The sequence below is a fragment of the Salmo salar genome, chromosome 10 (genome assembly GCF_965601325.2).
Source record: "Salmo salar chromosome 10, fSalSal1, whole genome shotgun sequence".
Classification (NCBI taxonomy): domain Eukaryota; kingdom Metazoa; phylum Chordata; class Actinopteri; order Salmoniformes; family Salmonidae; genus Salmo; species Salmo salar.
Genome location: NC_138300.1, coordinates 117,414,707 through 117,441,046, shown reverse-complemented (window position 1 = coordinate 117,441,046; position 26,340 = coordinate 117,414,707). Strand labels below are relative to the sequence as shown.

The 26,340-nt window shown below is 41.5% G+C and overlaps 2 protein-coding genes across 2 annotated transcripts; both read left to right on the top strand.

Annotated features, from left to right (window-relative positions):
- Window positions 1–6,589: 6,589 nt before the first annotated feature.
- Window positions 6,590–9,661, top strand: LOC106561650 (troponin I, slow skeletal muscle). Its single transcript, XM_014125809.3, has 5 exons — window positions 6,590–6,632; window positions 6,818–6,949; window positions 7,548–7,637; window positions 8,024–8,194; window positions 8,315–9,661. Exons 2-5 carry the CDS (start codon window positions 6,839–6,841, stop codon window positions 8,396–8,398), a joined length of 456 nt encoding a protein of 151 aa, XP_013981284.2. The 5' UTR covers window positions 6,590–6,632; window positions 6,818–6,838; the 3' UTR covers window positions 8,399–9,661.
- Window positions 9,662–9,766: 105 nt separating this feature from the next.
- LOC106561646 (bisphosphoglycerate mutase) lies at window positions 9,767–15,710 on the top strand. Its single transcript, XM_014125803.3, has 3 exons — window positions 9,767–10,054; window positions 10,682–11,309; window positions 12,007–15,710. Exons 2-3 carry the CDS (start codon window positions 10,709–10,711, stop codon window positions 12,180–12,182), a joined length of 777 nt encoding a protein of 258 aa, XP_013981278.1. The 5' UTR covers window positions 9,767–10,054; window positions 10,682–10,708; the 3' UTR covers window positions 12,183–15,710.
- The last annotated feature ends 10,630 nt before the right edge of the window (window positions 15,711–26,340 follow it).

The window sequence follows — 26,340 nt, the reverse complement described above, 5'->3', positions numbered from 1 at the left end:
GGTATATAGAAGATAGCTTTATTTGGTAATAGACCAAGTCCATATTATGGCAAGAACAGCTCAAATAAGCAAAGAGAAATGACAGTCCATCCTTACTTTAAGACATGAAGGTCAGTCAATCCGGAAAATTTCAAGAACTTTGAAAGTTTCTTCAAGTGCAGTCGCAAAAACCATCAAGTGCTATGATGACACTGGCTCTCATGAGGACCGCCACAGGAATGGAAGACCCAGAGTTTCCTCTGCTGCCGAGGATAAGTTCATTAGTTACCAGCCTCATAAATTGCAGCCCAAATAAATACTTCACAGACTTCAAGTAACAGACACATCTCAACATCAACTGTTCAGAGGAGACTGCGTGAATCAGGCCTTCATGGTCGAATTGCTGCAAAGAAACCACTACTAAAGGACACCAATAAGAAGAAGATACTTGCTTGGGCCAAGAAACACGAGCAATGGACATTAGACCGGTGGAAATCTGTCCTTAAAGCAAAGGGTGGCTATTTGAAGAATCTCAAATATAAAATATATTTTGATTTCTTTAACACTTTTTTGGTTAGTAAATGATTCCATGTATGTTATTTGATAGTTTTGATGTCTTCACTATTATTCTACAATGTAGAAAATAGTAAAAATAAAGAAAAACCCTTGAATGAGTAGGTGTTCTAAAACTTTTGACCGGTAGTGTACATCTAAGTCCTTGAGAACTCTTAATTCTTATAATAAACAGTCCGGTTAATTAAAATCTCAGTGTAATCATTATTCATTTCCAAACTACATGGCATTGTACAGTTAGTTATGTGACACGGATCAAATTCTCTGAAGTACTCTTGGTTGTGTTCACCAAATATAATGTATCACTTACATAGATTTATTTACGCTCTCAAATCACATGTAGTAGAATTTAAAGTACCACCACTAAAACTCAAATCAAGTCACTATGTGTGGAAGGTCACACATAGTAAGAATGGTGAGGACAGAGGGTCTATTTTGGTGAGCCACTCACATGAGGTCCAGAATCTATATATTAACCCACTTTCCATCCCTCCAGCCTCACAAAGACAACTAGTAACGTTACAGTAGCTTTTCTTCACCTGAAAGGTAAGTTTCCAGTATTAATGTAACGCCTCAAAGGAGGAAAGTGTAAAATCTGATTGTGGTAAAGGATTTTTTTTTTGTGTGTATGTTTTTGACAGTAGCTTGTTGTCAGTGTGAGTAGGTACCCCCAGCAAAGAGATGTCAAGTTGAAGTTGTAGTTTATACATGTGATTTATGTCAGGATTGTTTTAGTTTGCCAACATTTTCTATTGCAATCGGGTAAGACCAGAACTTTATTGCATTTCCTGTTTTCATGGTACATTTCATGGTCATTTTATGAATTGGCGAACAACCAGAGAATTGTTTTCTGTTATGTATGTTTGATATATATGATTTTTGTGAGATATTACAGAAGATAGCTAACCAGTTTAGCTATTTGAGCTCATAACTCCATCTCCATGTGTGTGTACAATTCATGCAGTTTAAAATCTACAATACTAAAAAGGATATCTCCTGGGAGAAGACCTTTCTTAATCAAGTTATACATCTGCATAAAAGCGTTCCTTGATAATGCCCCAAATACTAAACACTAGTCAGATATGTTTCTTAATCCTAAATTAACTAAAGACTGAATAAAATAAAGACAAAATACTACTCCGACAGATTTATTGTGTGTTAACGGTACTGACTTTCAACCAATATTTTATTACTCCAAGGTCATGTCATGTATTTTAGTTGTATGTTGTACGTTTTTATTACAGTCATTTGCTGTAGGTATCAAGAAATAAGATAGTTTTTATCTGATAATCTGCTAGAATAGATTGGAATGTTATCAAAATGAACTAAATGTATCGTTTTATGTATGTTTTATCTAAAATAGTTTAGCTATAGTTTTGCGTGCTGAAAACTGTCCGTAATAAAATAAACTGTGTGTAATATGATGTAGTTTTGAAAACGTCTTTCAGTCTGTTGTAACTGTTTAACTTTTTTACATTGTGAAATATGTAGGAGACACAGAGAACTGCAACCATGTCTGAAGCGTAAGTATCAACGGCTCATATTTCAGTGCATTGCTGTCAACATATACAGAGACTGTAGAAAGTCTACATCCCCTTGAACTTGTTCCACATTTTGTTGTATTACAAAGTGGGATTGAAATAGATTTAATTGTAATTTTTTGTAATTGATCCACACAAAATTCTCGAAGTGAAAAGAAAATTATAATTGTTTTTGACGAATTAATAGAAAATATAGTCGTTGCATAAGTATTCAACCGTTTGTTTAGGCAAGCCTAAACTAGTTCAGAAGTAAAATGTGGCTTAACAAATCATATAATAAGTTACATGGACTCACTCTGTTTGAAATAATAAGGGTTGACATGATTTTTTAATGACTAACCCTTCCTCTGTCCCCTATACATACAACATGTGTAAGGTCCCTCAGTCAAGTACTGAATTTCAAGCCCAGATTCAACTACAAAGACCAGGGAGCTGTTCGAAAACCTCATAAATAAAGGCGGTGATTGGTAGATGGGTAATAATAACAAATAAGCCATTGTATATATCTTTAAGCATGGTCAAGTTAATAATTATGCTATGGATGATGTATTAAACCACCCAGACACCTCAAAGATACAGTCGTCATTCTGAACTGAGCTGCAGGACAGGAAGGAAACTGCTCAGGATGTCACCATGAGGCCATTGGACATTTTTAATCAGTTACAGAGTGCAATGGCTGTAATGGGAGAAAAATTAGGATAGATCAACAACATTTTAGTGACTCCACAATAATGACCTAAATCACAGAGTGAAAAGAAGAATAGAAATATACAGAATACATGCTAAAGTAATACCGCAAAAAAAAACATGGCAAAGGAATACACTTTTTGGCCTAAATGCAAAGCCTCATGTTTTGGGGCAAATACAACACATCACATCACTGAGTAACTGTCTTCTTATTCTCAAGCATGGTGGTGGCTGCATCATGGTATGGGTATACTTGACATTGGCAAATACTGGTGAGTTTATCAGGATGAAAAGAAATAGGATGTAGCTAAGCACAGACAAAATTCTAGAGGAAAACCTGCTTCAGTCTGTTTTACAACAGACACTGGGAGAGGAATTCACTTTTCAGCAGGACAATAACAGACAAAAGCCAAATCTACACTGGAGTTGCTTACCAAGAAGGCAGAGCATTTTCCTGAGAAGCTCAGTTTTGAATTAAATCTGCTTTGAAATCTATGGCAAGACCTGAACATTGCTGTCTAGCCATGATCCCAACACCTTGACAGAGCTTGAATAATTTTTAAGACAATAATGGGAAAATATTGCACAATAGAGGTGTGCAATGCTCTTATGAGACATAACCAAGAAGACTTGTAGCTGTAATCGCTACCACAGGTGTTTCTAACATGCATTGACTCGGGTGTAAATACTTTATTAGTGTATTATTTTTCATTCATATTCAATAAATGTTCCAATTTTTCTTCCACTTTGACATTATAGTGTATTTTGTTTAGATCATTTAAAAAAATGTTTTACTATTAAATCAATTTTAATCCCACTTTGTAACGATGAAATGTGAAGAACTCCAAGGGGGGTGTAGACGTTCTATAGTCACTGCAGTAAAACAATATGCAAAGAACATAAACGTGACAATCTTCCTCTTTTGGGGTTTTGGTTTCTTTCTCTCCAATTGGCTGATGTTGGTCCAGGCCGGTAAGTGAATTTTCATACTCAAACCAGAACAAATGTGCAGAAATGAACACTGCCCTTACACAATGATCATCTTGACAGGCGTAATTTAATTTACATTTTAGTAATTTAGCAGACACTCTTATCCAGAGCAACGTACAATTAGTGCATTCATCTTAAGACAGCTAGGTGAGACAACAACATATCACAATCGTATCAAGTACATTTTCCCTCAACAGCAGTAGTAGGAAAAGAAAAGTAGGGTAGGGTTTGAGCATAGCCTTACGGTAAGGAGGGGCAGTTCCCCTTGCTGCTCCGTAGGCAAGCACCAGGGTCTTGAAGATGATGCAAGCTTCGACTGGAAGCCAGTGGAGTGTCCGGAGGAGCAGGGGGACACGGGAGAACTTAGGAAGGTTGAACACCAGGCGGGCCGCTGCGTTTGATGGCACAAGCGAGGAACCCAGCCAACAGAGAGTTGCAGTAGTCTAGGTGGGAAATGACAAGTGCCTGGATTAGAATCTGCACTGCTTCCTGTGTGAGGAAAGCTCGTACTCTTCGGATGTTGTAGTGGTCACCAAGATCACTTTCTGAGTCAAATTGCAAGCCGAGATCTACCATTCCAATTTGTTTTTAACATGACTTAAAAACCCTAAGCCTATGCAACATTAACCAATTAAAAACAGTTCTGTAGCAATGAGGTATGTACAGTAAGCTATAGGCCCAATACATTATCACTGCTTATTGGCTATGCTTGAATTGCCCTGCCAATTTTGTTCTTCTCAGACCATTTTGAAATGATATTAAAAACATTTAGGTATATGATCACACTGGTAATAGACTATTTGTTGTATTACTTGTGAGGCACAGCTGAGTGAGCTTCTTTGTTTTTTTACTGTACTGATGACCTGCATCTGATGGTCAGTGAGGGGAGGGAGAGAGATCCCTTTGTTTTTTACTGTACTGATGACCTGCATCTGATGGTCAGTGAGGGGAGGGAGAGCGATCCCTTTGTTTTTTACTGTACTGATGACCTGCATCTGATGGTCAGTGAGGGGAGGGAGAGAGATCCCTTTGTTTTTTACTGTACTGATGACCTGCATCTGATGGTCAGTGAGGGGAGGGAGAGAGATCCCTTTGTTTTTTACTGTACTGATGACCTGCATCTGATGGTCAGTGAGGGGAGGGAGAGAGATCCCTTTGTTTTTTACTGTACTGATGACCTGCATCTGATGGTCAGTGAGGGGAGGGAGAGAGATCCCTTTGTTTTTTACTGTACTGATGACCTGCATCTGATGGTCAGTGAGGGGAGGGAGAGAGATCCCTTTGTTTTTTACTGTACTGATGACCTGCATCTGATGGTCAGTGAGGGGAGGGAGAGAGATCCCTTTGTTTTTTACTGTACTGATGACCTGCATCTGATGGTCAGTGAGGGGAGGGAGAGCGCTCCCTTCGCTGAAAAAAGGGAACAGTCTTCCAGCTGATAGCAAAACTTAAGTCGCACTGAATCATTTCTGCCTCATGCACCAATTCATGTTGTTACTCTTTTTACCAGAAAGTGAAATATTCCTTGATGTTAAAAGCCACTAATAATAACAATGCAAGCTTATGGGAACACTTTGCTATACTCATTCATTACAGCTGCAGTGCTGGTTTTAGCGTGAGTGGAAGTAAGGAGAACGCACATTTTATGGCTTGTAAAAGTGTTGAACAAAGTGTTGACAGTGCTGAATAACAACAAACATGAACTGACTCATAAAAACAGCAGCTCTTTGCTGTATTCATTGAGTCTCTCTAGTCATGTTTTTTATGATGTGAGCTATCTGATTGGCCAGCGGTAGACCTGTAAGTGTACTTGATTTGCTCTCTGGGCATGCTGGGTATGCAGAGTTCTACCTTCAGACACATGAAATGGTTCAAAATGGGAACACTTTGCCTTCCCAGCACCTGGCCTGCTGAATCAAGTGCCCCTTCCACCAACAGCTCAAAACAAATACATAAAGGAGCGACATGCCAGGTAGGATGCAATCCAAGAGTGTGTAGAGCCTGAGACGCCCAGCCCTGAGAGGGTGGAGAGGAGGATCTGATAGAGCCTGAGACACCCAGCCCTGAGAGGGTGGAGAGGAGGATCTGATAAAGCCTGAGACGCCCAGCCCTGAGAGGGTGGAGAGGAGGATCTGATGGTTCACGGTGTTGAAGGCAGAGGATAGATCTAGGAGGATGACAACAGAGGAGAGAGAGTCAGCTTTGGCAGAGCGGAGAGCCTCCGTGACTGGTTAGGATCAAGAAGATGGTTCTGAGAGAGATAAAGAGAGAGTTGGTCAGAGACAGCACGCGCGTGTTTTTGAAAGAAAAGAAAGAAGGGAAACCGGTCTATTATCACAATAATTTATGCTTCACTGCGCTGGCCTAGAAGGTGCAGTTGCAGCATAGCATGAAGATCAGGGTATTTTATATTCTGGATTTCAGGACTTTTGATCTAATCAATCAAATGTCTTCCCTGTGGCTCAGTTGGTAGAGCATGGTGTTTGCATGGTTGTTTGCAACGCTAGCATTGTGTGTGCAACGCCAGGGTTGTGGGTTCGATTCCCACGGGGGGCCAGTACAAAAAAATAAAATACATGAAATGTATGCATTCACTACTGTAAGTCACTCTGGATAAGAGTGTCTGCTAAATGACTAAAATGTATATAAAGCCCTCAGTTAATTTGATGCAGCAACAATACAAAGATAAACAGTTCAAGGGTACTGTCCATAAAAGCCAATTCATAATTTCAAATCAAAATATTGATCATGAATATTATTATTTATTCTTTGTTTAGCAATGAGCTTAAAACATCTTCTCTGACCTCATTTCAGCCAAAACCAAAGTCGAAGATCTCTGCATCTCGCAGACTCTTCTTGAAGGTACCTTTTGTGTCTTACTTCCCTGTTACTGTCAATTACAACTAAACAACAGTTCTCCATAATGTGTGTCAGTTGTGATTTGTGGCTAACGTACACATAGATATATCAAACACAATAGCAGTTATGCTACAAGTACACTGCTAATACATAATAGTATAAAGTAATTATATGGTGATGTATCCCAGACCAAACTGGTGAAGAAGGCCATGGCTATGTTGGTGGCTGAAAAGGAGCAGAAGGTGATTGACAGAGAAAGCACACTGCATGAACGAGTCCCAGCACTCAACCTATCTGGGCTGTCTGTACAGGACCTGCAGGTACTATTAATATAGGAATATTATTTAGATACATTACTATGCATATAGTCATGTATATTCAGGTACAGTAAGTATGAGTATATTCATGTTCATTCAGGTACAGTACTATGGTATAAGTATATTTAGGAATGTTCAGGTATATTTAGGTACAGGTGTCAGATCTTAATTTGATCAGTTTCATTGCAGGAGTAAAATCATCCTGCTCCAGGAAGATTTGATTATTCTCAAAAAAAGTAATGATTTCTAACAGGAAATGCGTTTTGATAGGACCTAGGATATTTATTTGGTCTGGTGCTTTAGCATTTGAGCAAGCGAGAGAGAAGGAGAACTGCAGATTTTCAGTGAATTCATGTAAATCCTGTGGCTCAGGAAAATTCTCTGGGACAACAGAGTGATCAAAATGACCAAATCTGTAGGTTACTATGAGTATGACTACAGTATAGTTAGTTATATTCAGGAAAAGTACTATGAATATGAGTTTGTTTGTATGTTTAGGTACATTAGTCTGAGTTAAGTACATTGGGTATATTCTAAAATATTCAGGTACTATGAGTATGAGTACGCTATATTCAGATATCAATCTGCTTTCTCTTCACAGACTCTTTGTAAAGAACTGCACCAGAAAATTGATGTTGTTGATGAAGAGCGGTACGACATCGCAATGAAAGTTTCCAAAAGTGATGCAGAGGTACCCAATCCACAGATTCTCACATTCAAATATTACAAACAATTCACATCAGTGTATTATCTTTCAATTCATACTCTATCCAAGTGTGGGATATCTTATTAAGAAGAATAGTATATAATAAACCTTTGTTCAGGGCGAAATTGTAAAAAAGAATTGTTACCATAAAGGCAACATATGCATTTATTTTTTACAATAACATTTCAATCAAATCAATGTACAGACAGCAACGTTTGAAATATGTTCTACCCTCTTGTGGCTTTGAGTCAGGTACTCTTAACCACGGAGTGAAATTTTATCACAGAGTGAATATTTGTGTTGGTATGTGGAACTTTTATTTAGAAATGGAGACTTTTATTTTTTTGACACCTTGCTATGTGGCAATATAGATTGAAAATCTGACCATGAAGATCATTGAGTTGAAGGGCAAGAAGCGACCTCAGCTGAAGAGGGTGAGAGTATCAGCTGAAGCCATGATGGGGGCCCTGCTGGGAGCCAAGATCAAAGAGTCTGTCGACTTCAAAGCCAACCTCAAGACTGTCAAGAAGGAGGAGGAGAAGGTAAGAGGGACATTCACTGCACAGTACACCTTGTCCCAATGCTTTCTTTTCGTTACTTATTTTTTTGTGATGTGCACCTGCAATACAACTGCGTGTGCAATACTTCTGTCATCTCCATAGAAAGAGGAAGTGACTGATTGGCGTAAGAATGTGGATGCCATGTCTGGCATGGAGGGCAGAAAGAAGATGTTCGCTGCTTCCTAAAAGTCACGGGTGGAACGATGACATCATTATGACTCCTCAGTGTTTAACTTACATTATGACAGTCAAGGAACAAAGTTAGTTTGCATGGTTTTACGTAGCTACAGAGTCTCTTGCGTTGTTATGTGTACATATGTTTTGTGTGTGCACGCAAATCACATTTCTATCATATGATAATTATACTCACTCAAGGGAAAATAATATATTATCTTTATGTAATATGTTATGGAATGTTGTTATTATATACACTACCCTTCGAATGTTTGGGGTCACTTAGAAATGTCCTGGTTTTTGAAAGAAAAGCACATTTCTTTGTCCATTAAAATAACATCAAATTGGTCAGGAATACAGTGTAGACATTGTTAATGTTGTAGAAGGCCAGTATCTCGGAGTTTCCTCTTCACTGTTGACGTTGAGACTGCTGTTTTGCGTGTGCTATTTTTTGAAGCTGCCAGTTGGGGACTTGTGAGGCATCTGTTTCTCAAACTAGACACTCTAATGTACTTGTCCTCTTGTTCATTTGTGCACTGGGGCCTCCCACTCCTCTTTCTATTCTGGTTAGGGCCAGTTTGTGCAGTTCTGTGAAGGAAGTAGTACACAGCGTTGTACGAGATCTTCAGTTTCTTGGCAATTTCTCGCACGGAATAGCCTTAATTTCTCAGAACAAGAATAGACTAACGAGTTTCAGAAGAAAGTTATTTGAGATATCAGCTGATGTACGAAGGGCTATATAAATACATTTGATTTGATTTGATTTGTTTCTGGCCATTTTGAGCCTGTAATCGAACCCACAAATGCTGATGCTCCAGATACTAGTCTAAAGAAGGCCAGTTTTATTGCTTCTTTAATCAGAACAACAGTTTTCAGCTGTGCTAACATAATTGCAAAAGGGTTTTCTAATGATCAATTAGCGTTGTAAAATGATACACTTGGATTAGCTAGTACACTGTGCCATTGGAACACAGGAGTGATGGTGGCTGATAATGGGCCTCTGTAGATATTCCATAAATAAATCAGCCGTTTCCAGCTACAATAGTCATTTACAACATTTACAATGTCTACACTGTATTTCTGACCAATTTGATGTTATTTTAATGGACAAAAAAACGTGCTTTCATTTCAAAAACAAGGACATTTCTAAAGTGACCCCAAACTTTTGAACTGTAGTGTGTATTATATGGTATGGACACACAAAATGTTGGATGTTAGAAGTTATCCAAATATGATTGTGTTACTGACAATAAATTACTTGTGTTATCATTGTCACATGTATGGTCAACAGTCAGCTGCACACAGTTTATTCCACAAAGGTGTGATCGTGTGTGTGCGTGTGCGTGTAATTTGCATTGTGGATCAATCATAGTTCATACTGTAGTTTTTGCCAAGCAAAACATTGACATAGAATATACTTTACTGTTGGACTGTAGCCAGCGGAATGTGTCATGCCTTGTCCCCCATGACGTTCCGGGGAGCCTTTTCTTCCATCTCTCCACATGGGCCGCACACATGACACAAATCCCGCCCTAACGGGGGCTTTGCCGTTTCGATTGGACCACAAGCTTTCAATCGCGGACTTCTTAAACGCTCTCGATGGTTGTCCACATTTCTGTCAACAGTCACGACTGCGCGACTATTGGGACGGACTTGTAAACTCGCAGGGTAAGCTAGTATTCATGCTGTTATTATGATGCATGTGTTCGGGTACATTTATGTTTTGTAGTTTGCCGTCTTGCAGTCTCGCGCGTAAACGCATGCCCGCTAGCAGCCTACCAATGAGATGACAAGTGTAAAATGCGTCCCAGCTAACTTTAAAATGTTTTACCATTTGACTGTTATGATGTAAAAGGTATTAATTAGGGAATGTGTAATAGCCACATTTCCATGTTTAGTTACTGCATTAACCTGTTTAATTTGGGGTTAAACATAACCCGTTGTGTTGGCATGTAGCCTTTTTAACCATTCGAAATGCCGGACATTTGCTGACCCCACTAGACCCTCAGCCGCAGAATAAATGACATGGCTACTGCTTCTGACATTAAGCTTAGTAACAGCAGTTACATAGCAACAGTAAAATATTAGGCTTTAGTGAGTGGAGTTGTGTATAGTTAATAATATACAACACCACTGAAATATTGTTGGATATTTAGGTCGATGAAACTCATCAAGAGACTTGTTGAATGATGTTTTTCACTTTTGTGGTAAGTGTCTGGCCACAGTACTATATGTGACTGCACTAGTCCAGCATCGCCCTCATCTAATTACTGTAAACTCATTGTTTGTGTACAGGCTGCTGCTGCCAGACAGTCATTCCGGATGTCCAAGTACAAAGTCTTTGTGATGAGGCATGGAGAAGGAGCCTGGACTAAAGAGAACCGCTTCTGCAGCTGGGTGGACCAGAGGCTGAGTGAGGACGGGGTGAAGGAGGCCTTGGCGTGTGGTCACCTCCTGAAGGAAGCAGGCTACCACCTGGATGTAGTATTTACCTCCCTGCTCAGCCGATCCATCCACACAGCCTGGCTGTTGTTGGAAGCCATGGAGCAGGAGTGGGTCCCCGTGGTCAGGACGTGGAGACTCAACGAGCGCCATTACGGTGCCCTGATCGGGCTGAATAGAGCTGAGATGGCCCTAAACCATGGTGAGGAGCAGGTGAAACAGTGGAGGAGGAGCTATGACCTCACGCTGCCCCCCATCGACGAATCACACCCTTACTTCCTGGAGATCTACAATGACCGCCGGTATTCTACCTGTGACGTGTCTAAAGAGGATCTTCCGAAATCGGAGAGCCTGAAGGATGTCTTGGAGAGGCTCCAGCCATACTGGGACGGCACTATTGTGCCGGAGATCAAACGGGGGAAATTGGTGCTCATCTCTGGGCATGGGAATAGCTGCAGGGCCCTGTTGAAACACCTGGAAGGTATGCCTGGTGGCTCCTCGTGTGTCTCTGTGTCTCTGTATGCCAACCCTGCTCAGCTGGACTGCATCAGTTGCAGTACCATTATTACCATTGACTTTTGCTGCACTGCTATTGTTCTTTTGTTCATGCAGATTTTAGTATGAGCTGCATGGCCACTTTCACTTGAATTTGAATGTTTGAATCCACAAAGGCCCTTGTATTGGAGTTTGCTAGGCCCTCCATGTTTTAGACCTAGTTCGTCACTATCATTCACTCCCATTTGGATGAGAGGAATATACTGTATATTAGTTCCAGAAATGGAAGCGGTTGAACTTGTACAAAAAGCCCACTAGGTTTGTTATATCAGGCTACTGCCATTAGATCCACATTGACCTTTTATCTTCCCCACAGGCTTATAGAGATAATGTTTGTTGTAGCTGGCCAGCCAGTTACTTTATAGGCCGTTATGTTATAAATTATCAACGTTATGTAGCTGGACAAAAAAATGGCAACTGTGTAAAGATCTAGATGTACACATAATAAAGTTATTCCCTTATCTGTGTATTTTGGTTTTAATTGGTCATGTTGCTAACGCTTTACATAACAGCATGGGTGAGGGCTGTGCTAACGGTTTTATTATGTTTATGGTGATAATATGGTTGTTTTTACTGTGGTTTACAGAAGCAGAACAACACAACATTCAATATTATATCAACAGGTATATCAGATGCTGACATCGTCAATGTGACGTTACCCACTGGGACACCCATTCTGATTGAGCTGGATGAGAACTTCCGACCCACCAAACCCATGCAGCTCCTGGGAGACCAGGAAGCCATCCAGGCAGCCATCAGGAAGGTGGAGGACCAGGGTAAGGTCAAACAAACGACCTGAACATAGTCAACAGGATTCTAGTCATTCTGGATTGTAGAATATAGTCAACTGGATTCTAGTCATTTTAGATGATCAATTCTCTAAACTAGCCAAATTGACTGGAATCTGTTTGTCTAGATTAGATAATCTAAAATGACTAGAATCTAGAATGACTAGACCCTTTCTGGATTGTAGAATTTAGTCAACTGGATTCTAGTCATTCAGAATTGTAGTCAACTGACTATGCATAATTGTGGTATGGACTGGACCCTATTTGGCATAACGTGGAAACGAAACAAGAGTTTGTCTTCCTGGTAAGTGCTGTGCTTACTAGATTTAACTTCTAATGTTTGCCAAGATATAACCCTCTCAAAGTCATCGATCACTTTTACCAGATATATATATACACTTGTTATCATTAACAAGATAATAGGCTGACCCTTGTATTGAGGTTCTTTGGAATTGAGGAAATACTAAGATGTCTCCAACAAAACAATTTGAAAGATCTGTCGCACGTGCCTTCATTGCCAATCTTTTCTGTAGGACTTTTGCAATGCCAATGTATGTAGTTTTTACAGGTGAATTATGACTGACAGAATCAAGCGGGTGATGAGCCAGCGCTAAAAAGTACAGGTTAATTTATTTATCAAAACTCTTTAAAAGCACCTTTATAACAAGTATTACCTCAGTGAGACCGACAGCCTGGCTATTCTTACATTTACATTTAAGTCATTTAGCAGACGCTCTTATCCAGAGCGACTTATTCTTTCCAAGACAGAGCGGTGATTGTGTGAAGATTTTTTTAGTATAGAATTGCTGTAAATGTTGTTGAAACCAATGGGTCAAACTTGATAAGAGCGTGTCTTCCAGTGGAGGCTGCTGAGGGGAGGACGGCTCATAATAATGGCTGGATTGGAGCGAATGGGATGGCATCAAAAACACAAACGATGTGTCTGGTGTATTTTATACCACTCCGCTCCAGCCATTACCACGAACCCGTTCTCCCCAATTAAGGTGCCACCAACTTCCAGTGATGTCTTCTTATAGGCTACATGCTAGTTTGAGAGACTTTCATATGAAATAACTGTAGTGCTTATTCATAAAATACCTAAATTGACATGCTGTAATAAAGTCAGATTAATGATTTGTTGTATCATTTATTTCAATTTTTACAGTTCAAAGGAAAATATCCCCATAACTTTTCTTCTCTACCCAACTTATCAATGTAATGTTTTGTGACTTATTTCATTTAGTGATGACAAACATTTGAGTCAAGTGGTAACTTAAGAGTATACTTAACATACAGTGAGGGGGATAAAAGTATTTGATCCCCTGCTGATTTTGAATGTTTGCCCACTGACAAAGAAATGATCAGTCTATAATTTTAATGGTAGGTTTATTTGAACAGTGAGAGACAGAATAACAGAAATGCATGTCAAATGTTATAAAATGATTTGCATTTTAATGAGGGAAATAAGTATTTGACCCCTCTGCAAAACATGACTTAGTACTTGGTGGCAAAACCCTTGTTGGCAATCACAGAGGTCAGATGTTTCTTGTAGTTGGCCACCAGGTTTGCACACATCTCAGGAGGGATTTTGTCCCACTCCTCTTTGCAGATCTTCTCCAAGTCATTAAGGTTTCGAGGCTGACGTTTGGCAACTCGAACCTTCAGCTCCCTCCACAGATTTTCTATGGGATTAAGGTCTGGAGACTGGCTAGGCCACTCCAGGACCTTAATGTGCTTCTTCTTGAGCCACTCCTTTGTTGCCTTGGCCGTGTGTTTAGGGTCACTGTCATGCTGGAATATCCATCCACGACCCATTTTCAATTACCTGGCTGAGGGAAGGAGGTTCTCACCCAAGATTTGACGGTACATGGCCTCGTCCATCGTCCCTTTGATGCGGTGAAGTTGTCCTGTCCCCTTAGCAGAAAAACACCCCCAAAGCATAATGTTTCCACCTCCATGTTTGATGGTAGGGATGGTGTTCTTGGGGTCTTAGGCAGCATTCCTCCTCCAAACACGGCGAGTTGAGTTGATAACAAAGAGCTCCATTTTGGTCTCATCTGACCACAACACTTTCACCCAGTTGTCCTCTGAATCATTCAGATGTTCATTGGCAAACTTCAGATGGGCATGTATATGTGCTTTCTTGAGCAGGGGGACCTTGCGGGCGCTGCAGGATTTCAGTCCACGGTGTAGTGTGTTACCAATTGTTTTCTTGGTGACTATGGTCCCAGCTGCCTTGAGATCATTGACAAGATAGTTCTGGGCTGATTCCTCACCGTTCTCATGATCATTGCAACTCCACGAGGTGAGATCTTGCATGGAGCCCCAGGACGAGGGAGATTGACAGTTATTTTGTGTTTCTTCCATTTGCGAATAATCGCACCAACTGTTGTCACCTTCTCACCAAGCTGCTTGGCGATGGTCTTGTAGCCCATTCCAGCCTTGTGTTGGTCTACAATCTTGTCCCTGACATCCTTAGAGCTCTTTGGTCTTGGCCATGGTGGAGAGTTTGGAATCTTATTGATTGATTGCTTCTGTGGACAGATTGTGCTCCTAATCTCAGCTCGTTACCTGTGTAAAAGACACCTGCGAGCCAGAAATCTTTCTGATTGAGAGGGGGTCAAATACTTATTTCCCTCATTAAAATGCAAATCAATTTTATAACATTTTTTACATGCGTTTTTCAGGATTTTTTTTGTTTGTTATTCTGTCTGTCACTGTTCAAATAAACCTACCATTAAAATGATAGACTGATCATTTCTTCTTCAGTGGGCAAACAATCAAAATCAGCAGGGGATCAAATACTTTTTTCCCACACTGTAGTTTAAGTTATGCTCTACACTGTGAACACCACTGCATTTGCAATTTAGTACAGTGCTACTAAAGATTGCACCTTTTATGAGGGTACAATTATTAATATAGTGGCTTGTTTTTTAAAAATTGCCTGATGCACATGTTTAGACAAATCCCCCTTTTCCACTTTAAATCATAATTTCCTGTGGAACTTAATATATTACATTTCAGAGGTTGACGATAACAAAATGATTGTGAATTGATGACCAAACAACAACCACTTGTGATTGTAACACAATTTTTTATGCACTGTTAATGTAGGGAAAAATGATTCACTCCTTATGAGTGTTGTACTGTATGTTACATCTGTTTGTACATGATTTTATGGGGCATTTATTGAGATGCTTGATTTAAAAAAATGTTTATACAGGAGAGACGTGCATGTATGCTACTGAATGTTTGGTGTGCCTCGTGTGCTATTGTTTGAAACTGTCATGTTTTTTTTTTTAATCCTCTATCCATCTGTCATAATAACCACTATCTTGGGTCATTTAAGGAAATGCTGAGAATCATTTAGTTAAATATGTAAATTATATTGATACTAGAAAATCCTGTAATGTGTTATACCCACAGTCATCCTAAATGGTGACGATAGGTTGTATTGGACTCAGTTTGAACATTTTGACTTTTGATGGTTTGCATGGTGGAAATTAAATAAAGGAACTGAAAACATGCCCCGTTCAGTATGACTGTCTCAGATTGCTTCTTTTGTTTGTGGTAATAATGGCAAGGATGTGACAGTACGCTCATGTCATAAGTTCCACAAGATCCGTAAGTGTACAGTAGTGTATTATGATAACTGTCCGTATCCTACCAGTTGGAGGAGCTAGTTTTTCCTAATAAATCATGATACAGTCAAGTGATCTGAAATGAGCATAGCCCAGACAAATTCATCTCAATGTCAGGAGAACTACGGACGGTTACAGGCAGGAGCTGCCCTGCGTTTCCGCACTGTTTTAGTTATGTGCCCAGAAGGAGTGGATGAAAGGGACTATGCCAGAAACCATCACTCTGGGTATAGACACTTGATTGAGCTGCCTGTTGCAATGGAACCAATAGAAAAGTCCCAAAAATGAAAAACACACCCACCTTGCACTCCAGAAAGGCTAAAGCAAGATTTCAAATGCTATTTGAATCCAGGTCTGTATAGATTGTGGCGCTTTGGGAGGGATGTAGACATAGATATATGTAGACTACTATACTGTCCTTTGAATATGATTACGGACCTGATAGGAATAAACTAGTTATTAACCTACCCACATCTTTATTTAAAGCCCTGATGTTTTACCCAATGCTCTTTGAGTTGTATGGTCTCTCATCTACTTTCAACTGTTTAAAGGGAGAATCAGACGTTTCCACCTGGACAGCATCACGGATCCCCCCTCTTGTTTTTGCAGGTGTGGAATCAGACAGAGTTATAGGATTGTTTTCATTGCTCTGACATATTTTTGTACATTTAACATCCGTCACCAAGCCTGCTACATGATATGGGCAGCTATAGCTCCAAGGCTGATGAGATAGTTCCAACTTTCTTTACAAGTAGTTGAGCCCAGAGAAAGTCTTCCAATATTATGTTTCCTATTCATTTATTTTCATGCATAAATATTTTGGAATTGATTGCTGAAGTTTAATTGTGGCGATAAGGTTGCTTTATCATATTAGAAAAGAATATTCACTTTTTTAGAAGTAAAATAAATGAAAGCTTCGTATTAATGCTTTCATCATGAGTGTTTCTTAATAGGCAAAGTCAACTGTCTCTCGTCCACTTAGTGAACTACAAGTATAGAGAAATAGCCAATGAAAATTAAACATCTTAGAGACAGGAGGAGCCAAAACTGTACCGTAGCCAGTGGATAAATACTGTTCCAATTCTCTCTCCCAAGCTACTGACTTCGAACATAAAGAAACAACTGAACTTGGTTTTCTGCAGGACAGGTACGTTTTCAATTACATATAAACTTTGCATGCATTTACAGTGCCTTCGGAAAGTATTCAGACCCCTTAATTTTTTTACACATTTTGTTACGTTACAGTCTTATTTAAAAATTGATAAAATAGTTTTTTTCCTCTCATCAATCTAAACACAATACCCCATAATGAGAAAGCAAAAACAGATTTTTAGAAAAAAAATGGAAATATCACATTTACATAAGTATTCCGACCCTTTACTCAGTACTTTGTTGAAGCGCCTTTGGCAGCGATTAAAACATTGAGTCTTCTTGAGTATGAGGCTACAAGCTTGGTACACCTGTATTTGAGTTTCTCCCATTCTTCTCTGCAGATCCTCTCAAATTCTGTCAGGTTGGATGGGAAGCGTTGCTGCACAGCTATTTTCAGGTCTCTCCAGAGATGTTTGATCGAGTTCAAGTCCGGGCTCTGGCTGGGCCACTCAAGGACATTCAGAGACTTGTCCCGAAGTCACTCATGCGTTGTCTAGGCTGTGTGCTTAGTGTCGTTGTCCTGTTGGAAGGTGAACTTTTGGCCCAGTCTGAGGTCCTGAGCGCTCTGGAGCAAGTTTTCATCAAGGACCTCTGTACTGTGCTCCATTCATCTTTGCCGCGATCCTGACTAGTCTCCCAGTCCCTGCCCCTCAAAAACATCCCCACAGAATGATGCTGCCACTACCATGCTTCACCTGTGCCAGGTTTCCTCCAGACGTGACGCTTGGCATTCAGGCCAAAGAGTTCAATCTTGGTTTCATCAGACTAGAGAATCTTGTTTGTCATGGTCTGAGAGTTTTTAGTTGCCATTTGGCAAACTCCAAGCGGGCTGTCATGTGCCTTTTGCTGAAGTCTGGCCACTCTACCATAAAGGCCTGATTGGTGGAGTGCTGCAGAGATGGTTGTCCTTCCATCTCCACAGAGGAAATCGGGAGCTCTGTCAGTGACCAAGGCCCTTCTCCACCGATTGCTCAGTTTGGCCGGGCAGTCAGCTCTAGAAAGAGTCTTAGTGTTTCCAAACATCTTCCATTTAAGAATGATGGAGGCCACTGTGTTCTTGGGGACCTTCAATGCTGCAGTCAGGGTCTAAATACTCCCAGGTTGCAGTTGTAAATGAGAATATGTACCGTTCCACAGGTGCATGTTCATTAATTGTTTATGGTTCATTGAACAAGCATGCGAAACAGTGTTTAAACCCTTTACAATGAAGATCTGTGAAGTTATTTGGATTTTTACGAATTATCTTTGAAAGACAAGGTCCTGAAAAAGGGACGTTTCCTTTTTTGCTGAGTTTAGGTCACCTGTAGATAGACCTGGCTAGGTCACCTGCAGATTGACCTGTTGATAGACCTGTCTGGGTCACCTGTAGATAGACCTGGCTAGGTCACCTGCAGATAGACCTGTCTAGGACACCTGTAGATAGACCTGTCTGGGTCACCTGTAGATTGACCTGTCTAGGTCACCTGTAGATTGACCTGTCTAGGTCACCTGTAGATTGACCTGTCTAGGTCACCTGTAAATTGACCTGTCAAGGTCACCTGTAAATGTACCTGTCAAGGTCACCTGTAGATAGACCTGTCTAGGTCACCTGTAGATTGACCTGTCTAGGTCACCTGTAGATAGACCTGTCTAGGTCACCTGTAGATAGACCTGTCTAGGTCACCTGTAGATAGACCTGTCTAGGTCTGTGATTTTGTGTCCTTATACTTATAGGAAAATAGTATTATTGTTCAAACCTGTGTCTTAGCGTTTAAACCTGTGTCTTAGTGTTCAAACCTGTGTCTTAGTGTTTAAACCTGTGTCTTAGTGTTCAAACCTGTGTCTTATTGTTCAAACCTGTGTCTTAGTGTTTAAACCTGTGTCTTAGTGTTTAAACCTGTGTCTTAGCGTTTAAACCTGTGTCTTAGCGTTTAAACCTGTGTCTTAGTGTTTAAACCTGTGTCTTAGTGTTCAAACCTGTGTCTTATTGTTCAAACCTGTGTCTTAGCGTTTAAACCTGTGTCTTAGTGTTTAAACCTGTGTCTTATTGTTCAAACCTGTGTCTTAGTGTTTAAACCTGTGTCTTAGTGTTTAAACCTGTGTCTTAGTGTTTAAACCTGTGTCTTAGTGTTCAAACCTGTGTCTTATTGTTCAAACCTGTGTCTTAGCGTTTAAACCTGTGTCTTAGTGTTTAAACCTGTGTCTTATTGTTCAAACCTGTGTCTTAGCGTTTAAACCTGTGTCTTAGCGTTTAAACCTGTGTCTTAGTGTTTAAACCTGTGTCTTAGTGTTCAAACCTGTGTCTTATTGTTCAAACCTGTGTCTTAGCGTTTAAACCTGTGTCTTAGTGTTTAAACCTGTGTCTTATTGTTCAAACCTGTGTCTTAGTGTTTAAACCTGTGTCTTAGTGTTTAAACCTGTGTCTTAGTGTTTAAACCTGTGTCTTAGTGTTCAAACCTGTGTCTTATTGTTCAAACCTGTGTCTTAGCGTTTAAACCTGTGTCTTAGCGTTTAAACCTGTGTCTTAGTGTTTAAACCTGTGTCTTATTGTTCAAACCTGTGTCTTAGCATTTAAACCTGTGTCTTAGTGTTTAAACCTGAGTCTTATTGTTCAAACCTGTGTGTTAGCGTTTAAACCTGTGTCTTAGCGTTTAAACCTGTGTCTTAGTGTTTAAACCTGTGTCTTAGTGTTTGGGATCAGACCCTTTTTTTCAATTTTCGCCTAAAATGACACCCAAATCTAACTGCCTGTAGCTCAAGACCTGAAGCAAGTATATGCATATGCATATACCATTTGACAGGAAACACTTTGAAGTTTGTGGAAATGTGAATTTAATGTAGGAGAATATAACACATTAGATCTGGTAAAAGATAATACAAAGAAAAAAACACATTTCATATTTTTTTTAAATCACCTTTGAAATGCAAGAGAAAGGCCACATTGTATTATTCCAGTTTAGGCGCAAATTTGATATTAGCCACTAGATGGCAGCAGTGTAGACTACTGTTCAAAAGTTTGGGGTCAGTTAGAAAAGTCTTTGTTTTTGAAAGAAAAGCTATTTTTTTGTCCATTCAAATAACATCAAATTGATCAGAAATACAGTGTAGACATTGTAAATGTTGTAAATGACTATTGAAGCTGGAAACGGCAGATTTTTTATGGAATATCTACATAGGTGTACAGAGGCCCATTATCAGCAACCATCACTCCTGTGTTCCAATGGCACGTTGTGTTAGCTAATCCAAGTTTATCTAATCCAAGAAGCAATAAAACGGTCCTTCTTTAGACTAGTTGAGTATCTGGAGCATCAGCATTTGTGGGTTCGATTACAGGCTCAAAATGGCCAGAAACAAAGAACTTTCTTCTGAAACTTGTCAGTCTATTCTTATTCTGAGAAATGAAAGCTATTCCATGCGATGGAGGGTGAATTAGAACACTCAGTGTGGAATGATGCTGTATCCCAGAGAATGTGGTGTCATTAGGAATCCCAGTCATTCTCAGTAGATGTTGCTCCATTCTCAGATTCTGTATTCAGTACTAGAATCTTACAAATTGTTTGGGTACATAAACGTTCATGTGGATCTGTCTGTTTGAATTATTCTGTCTGAATGAATTGTTCTTAAATATACTCAAACTGCAGCACTTTATTCATTGATTTACATAAATAGTTTCCAAAGAAATCCCAGCATGATACTTTCCAGAGCTCTGTGCTCTACTTGGGCATGTTCAGTTTGTACCCCCCTGTTTCAAAACATTTCCTCCCTACTGAACACTACCCAGACCACACTTTAGTGGGCTAACTGGGAAAGGAAGGTCCCACAGTGAAAAAAGGCTTGCTCGCTCGGTTGGCTTTGCTTTGTGACTGCCATGTAACAGTCTCTGAACGGGAGAACATGCACAAAGCAGCCAAATATACACACTTCACTATTCCAACATTGAGTATTGTGAAATCTTTCCAGAAATAACATGAAGTATTATCATTATTATTTAATGGACTGGGAGACGTGAGGTACAGCCAAGGCCTAATTTAAATTGATAGTAGCCTCTAATATCTTACTTTTTTTTTTAAATGCACAGGAAACTGTAGCCTTAAACAAAAATTTGGAGTTTTGATTTATTTTTATTAGCTGTTCTAAGCCAAAATATCTGGAATTGAACTGTTTCTGTTCTCTGATTTCTTTCTCCTTCCCCTACTCTCTGAGACTGAAGAAAAAACCTGCATTTTCAGTCTCCTGAAATGATGTATTGTGTTACCTTACTCTGTGACTGTTCTGATCACCCTGTTCGTCTCACTCTGGACGTAATTGGCAGTGAGCTGTGAATTTACAGTAGAGGCAGCTGTCAATGACATACCCAGTCAGTATAAGGATGATCTCAAAAGAGCATTTCATTGGCAGTAGTTATGAACATACACCCATCCCATAATTCACTTCTTTCAGCATCTGTTTACTCCTCAACAACTATTCTGTTATTGTCTCTGCCAATCACGTATCTTCTCAGTGGAAGCAGACTCTCTCTGAACAGGACAACCTTCAAATAATAAGTCAGTCAGTCACTTGTGAACGGAAAATCATACATTTCTTACGTCAAATAATGTTGAGTTATTATTGTGACATATCTTTTAAGAAATTGGGCTGCTCTGACAGATTTGACATCTCAGTTCAGAGGAGCTGTATCAGCCTGTCGTTCAGAGTCTTGGCATTAGTGAGTTGGCAAGGGTTTCTAAAGACTTAGAATGTTATGTAATGGACTGCACTTCACTAAATACATCCTGGTCTGCCTGGCTGTACAGCCCTAAATACAGATGTATTATGACTAACTAACACAGTGTTTTATAGATAGAGTAGTATATATGCTTTGGCAGAGATACCCAGTGTAATATTATCTCTTAAATCTCTTTTGTTATTTACATTTACAATAGGTGGTGAATTTCAGATGCTCTTTTTCCCCCTTTCCCACATGATGAGAAGAATACATACACACCTTAGAAAAGTTGGAAATTGTCCAACACGGAGTGCCATAGACAATGTCTTCTGCAGCACAGAGGGAGAGAGGGAGAGAAGGAAGAGGTAGGAAGAGAGGGAGAGGGGGGAGAGGGAGGGAAGGAAGAGGGAGGGAGAGAGGGAGAGGGGGGAGAGAGGGAGAGGGGAGGGGAGAGAAGGAAGAGGGAGGGAGAGAGGGAGAGGAGGGAGAGAAGGAAGAGGAAGGGAGGGAGGATGAGAGGGGGGGAGAGGGAGGGAGGGAGGATGAGAGGCTAGAGGGAGAGGGGTGAGAGGGAGAGAAGGAAGAGGGAGGGAGGATGAGAAGGGGGGAGAGAGAGGGACGGAAGAGGGAGGGAGGATGAGAGGATGAGAGAGAGGGAGGGAGGGAGGGAGGGAGGGAGGGAGGGAGGGAGGGAGGGGAGGGGAGGGAGGGAGGGAGGGAGGGAGGGAAGGGGGAGGGAGGATGAGAGGCTAGAGGGAGGGAGGCTGAGAGGGAAGAGGGAAGAGGGAGGGAGGATGAGAGGGGGGAGAGAGGGAGGGAAGGGGGAGGGAGAGAAGGAAGAGGGAGGGAGCATGAGGGGGGAGAGAGGGAGGGAAGGGGGAGGGAGGATGAGAGGCTAGAGGGAGGGAGGGAGGCTGAGAGGGAAGAGGGAGGGAGGCTGATAGTTATAGCTGCTGAAAGAGCAAGCAGGAATGATTTGTGCAGTAGGAGAGAGAGCAGAGATATATAAACCAGACTGTGGACTTGATATTCTTAGAGAGGAGGGAGGGCTGCACATGGACTAAGCCTAAGAATTGCTACTCACTGCAGCTAAGTTATTGTACAGCTCAGGGACTTTTCCTCCTCCTCAAGCCCATACAGAACCAGTACATGTCCCAGTGGGTTTCATGTTAGTGTGTTTCTGTGTTTCCTGCACTTAGTGTTTGTTGTATTTGGGAATGTTTCCATAGCGATGCATGGTCAGCCTGTTATGTTATTAGCCTAGTTAGTCGCAGAGAATGCGGATTGCAATGAAGATGATGATGAGGATATCAGATTTCATCATCTGAGGGCTGGTTAGACCGTTGAGTTTTTCTTGCATCCTTAAGAGTGACAACCCGGAGCTCTGATGTGAGAAAAGCAGGGTTTGGTTATGCTTTCAATATACAGCAGCAGTTTGAACTATTCAAATGTTTTGTGCGGGTTTTAATGGTGCCGTGTTATCTAATGTGAATGGGACTACAAACACTTTATCATCAATGATGTCACTCTCAGGGTTCCTCTGATATAAGGTCAAAGGTTATGACACCCCCTACAGACAGGGCCTTTTCACTTAATTAATACATCAAGGAAAACCTTTTTACACAATCTTCATTTCAGCATTCTGACCTCTGTACAGAAAAGAGTCTTATTTCAGAGAAAGATTGCCTTAATTGTGTAATGATGTTAAGCTCACCAGTCTGTGTTGGTCTCGTTCAGTCTGAACAGAAGAAAGGCACCCAGGCCATCATGGATGACGGCTTGGACCAGCGCATGGATATGAGGAGGCAGAGGCGTGAGTGACCCGGTCTAAACACACACACACACACACACACACACACACACACACACACACACACACACACACACACACACACACACACACACACACACACACACACACACACACACTCCCCTGCTTAGTTCAGTGTACCTAGATGGAACAGGGGATGGGTTCTGAGGAATACATGGAACAGGGGATGGGTTCTGAGGAATACATGGAACAGGGGATGGGTTCTGAGGAGTACATGGAACAGGCATGTTGTGCAGCAGGTCGTGATCATTCTGTACATTCTGTAGGGTATTGTGTGATAGTGTTCAGCTTGGATTTTCCCATGTAGGAAATATTATGACCTTAGGTAATGCACTTTGTAATAGTACCAACACTGGTTGTTAATCAATCGATCGATCGATCGATGTCACAAGGTGTTTTACAGTAAACCAGCCAGGAAGCAGTAAAGTAATGACATCAGCATACAGGATGTGAACAATGTGATATGGATCTAATATAGTGGATGAGACTTTCAGGACTGTCTCCTCTGAACTCAGTAAGAGTTTTCTGATCTCTGTGCCAAACTCATCCCTGTCACTGGGCATGCACTGGTAAACCTCAGTCAGTATTGGCACGCAAGCATTGCAGGCACGCACACACTCGCTTGTATTCGAGCGCATAGGATAACTGAAGAACTGTTGCCAGAGAGCTTTGGGCCAGTCTCCCATCCCCTCAGTCATAGGCTGGTTAGTTTCAGCAGTGTTGATCCTCGGCCAAACCGGACTGACTGACTGACTGACTTACTCTACACTAGATTGAATCCGATCGCCCCTTTTTTGGCTATGCACCGTTGAAAGGGAATGTTTCTATTGCTTTGCTCTTTCATTAGAGAACAGGTTGGCTGTGCTGTTTGGAGAGCTAGGTCTCCTTCTCTGTGTGTGTGTCTCCAGTCTGCAGAATAGCTCTGGCCTCTGTCAGATCTCACTCCTGTGGGTCTGGGATGCAGCCGCTCTGCTCCTCTCCTGCAGACTGGAAAGGACAGTACTGACAGAGACCAGATGATACCCAGTTCATCTCAGCAACTGTCCTCTTTTGGAGCTTTATTGTAATGTGCAACAGTGAATAATAGCGTAGTTGGCAGCATTGTGCTTTCCTGTATTGTTGTGGCCAGGACATTAAGCTGACTTCATTTAGACAGTAGAGTCAGATGTTGGGCATGTCTTTGAAATTGCTACAATGTTTGTTGTACAGTTAGTTCATGATGATGACTGCACACATCATGTAGAGTAGATTCTTTGGGCCAAATGCATTTCTCATACTACAAAAATAATTCACAATCTCTTTAGCACTGTTGCCCCTATTACCAGGTGGACGAAGTTTAACAGACAGAAAGCCAAAGTATGCTGTAGAAAAAGGGGTATGAGTTAGAGATGTAGGAGATAAGTTTACTGTTAGCAGACAATACCCAGGCTTTGAGTCTGTGTGTCTGTCTGCATTTGTGTTGTTTGGTACAGATGACTGTGAGAAGTGGTCACTTTTCTGCCTGAATATTCCACACTTGTGTAGAGGTTGAACCTCTCTCTCTCTCTCTCTCTCTCTCTCTCTCATATTGTTGCTGTGGAAGACCTGGAGGCTGTCGGGTCTGAACTCTGGGTTCATCATCTTCTCCAGGTTCAGCAACCGAGCCTGAAATATCCTCTTGGCGTTCTTGGTGACGGTGTTGAAATGCAAGTAGGAAAGGGCCCCGTAAGGCGGGTCGTCAAATTGCCTCCTGTTAACAATCAGCAGAGTGCGGCTGGCGAGCTCCCGCTCGAACTCGAGACTCTTCCACAGCGGGGCCCCATCGCCCGGCGGCTGCAGTGGTGACACGCTCCCGGAGAGCACCACCAGTGAAGCCGTCCAACAAGAGTCTCGTAGCGGAGAATGTTCTGGCCTCTTGATAGTACAGCCTCTCGTAGTATAGCTTGAACTCGGACGGGCCGAACCAACTTCTCCTTGTAGCCCATGGCTAGTTGGAACGTGATTGGAGTCGCGGCCGGGCGTGCTTCGGAAAGCGAGGCCGCTGCCTTGTTGGTCATGGCGCTCAGGCACACACTGACTCCCATGGAGGTGAGCCTGCCGTACAGCAAGGACAGGGCGTACGACTTGCCACAGCCAGCGTCACCGCTGAGCAGTGTCAGAGTCAGCCCCTCCAACCTCATGTACAGGTCGATCGTGTCCGACACCCAGCGCTCCTGGGAAGTCAGAGACGTGGCCAGCAGAGTCTCCTTGCAGCGGCGGTCAGCCTCGTCCCGGTCTACTTCGACCTCTTCCCGGCAACACGGTGAGTCCGCCGGCCTCTCCGAAGTTACAGGGGTCATATCGAGTGGTCGTGACAACATGATGAGACGTACAATATTTTGAGATTGTAGAACGAACCGATGTGTTTTTCTTTTTCCAATATATGGGGTTCACTTCATTGACAATGGGAATTGAATAGAATCTGTTTCTTCTGCTTGGAGTGATGTTGCTCTTGCTGATGCTCTGCAAAGAGTTTGGTGAGCTCTGCGGCAAAAACTGAGCCGGTCGAGGAGTCGGAGGCCAGCTCCCCTTTCCATCGCTCGGTATCGTCTCTGATCTGTAGAGCGAGCGCCCTGAAGGGCTCAAAAGCGCAGTCCCGGGGGGATGACCCAACATTCTACGTGTATTACTCCACCACGGCACTGACCATGAGGGATGTGCTGGTTCAAGATGGTCACATCAGAATAGAAGGATACTCGATCAGGTGTGTCTTTGTAACCAACAGCCCCAATAGCCTCGACCTGGATACTCTGTTGATCGACTTGGCCCAGAGTGACATCTACCGGCTGGGGATACCAAGGCATCTCCAGAACGACACAGTTGCGGGACCGGTGAGGACCCCC

Excerpts from the sequence above, each read along its gene's own strand:
- LOC106561650 (XM_014125809.3), top strand. The coding sequence starts at position 6,839 with ATGGCTATGTTGGTGGCTGAAAAGGAGCAGAAGGTGATTGACAGAGAA. Across the intron at positions 6,950-7,547 it reads TGTCTGTACAGGACCTGCAG|ACTCTTTGTAAAGAACTGCA; the intron begins GTACTATTAATA and ends TTCTCTTCACAG. Across the intron at positions 8,195-8,314 it reads TCAAGAAGGAGGAGGAGAAG|AAAGAGGAAGTGACTGATTG; the intron begins GTAAGAGGGACA and ends TCATCTCCATAG.
- LOC106561646 (XM_014125803.3), top strand. The coding sequence starts at position 10,709 with ATGTCCAAGTACAAAGTCTTTGTGATGAGGCATGGAGAAGGAGCCTGG. Across the intron at positions 11,310-12,006 it reads CCTGTTGAAACACCTGGAAG|GTATATCAGATGCTGACATC; the intron begins GTATGCCTGGTG and ends TTATATCAACAG.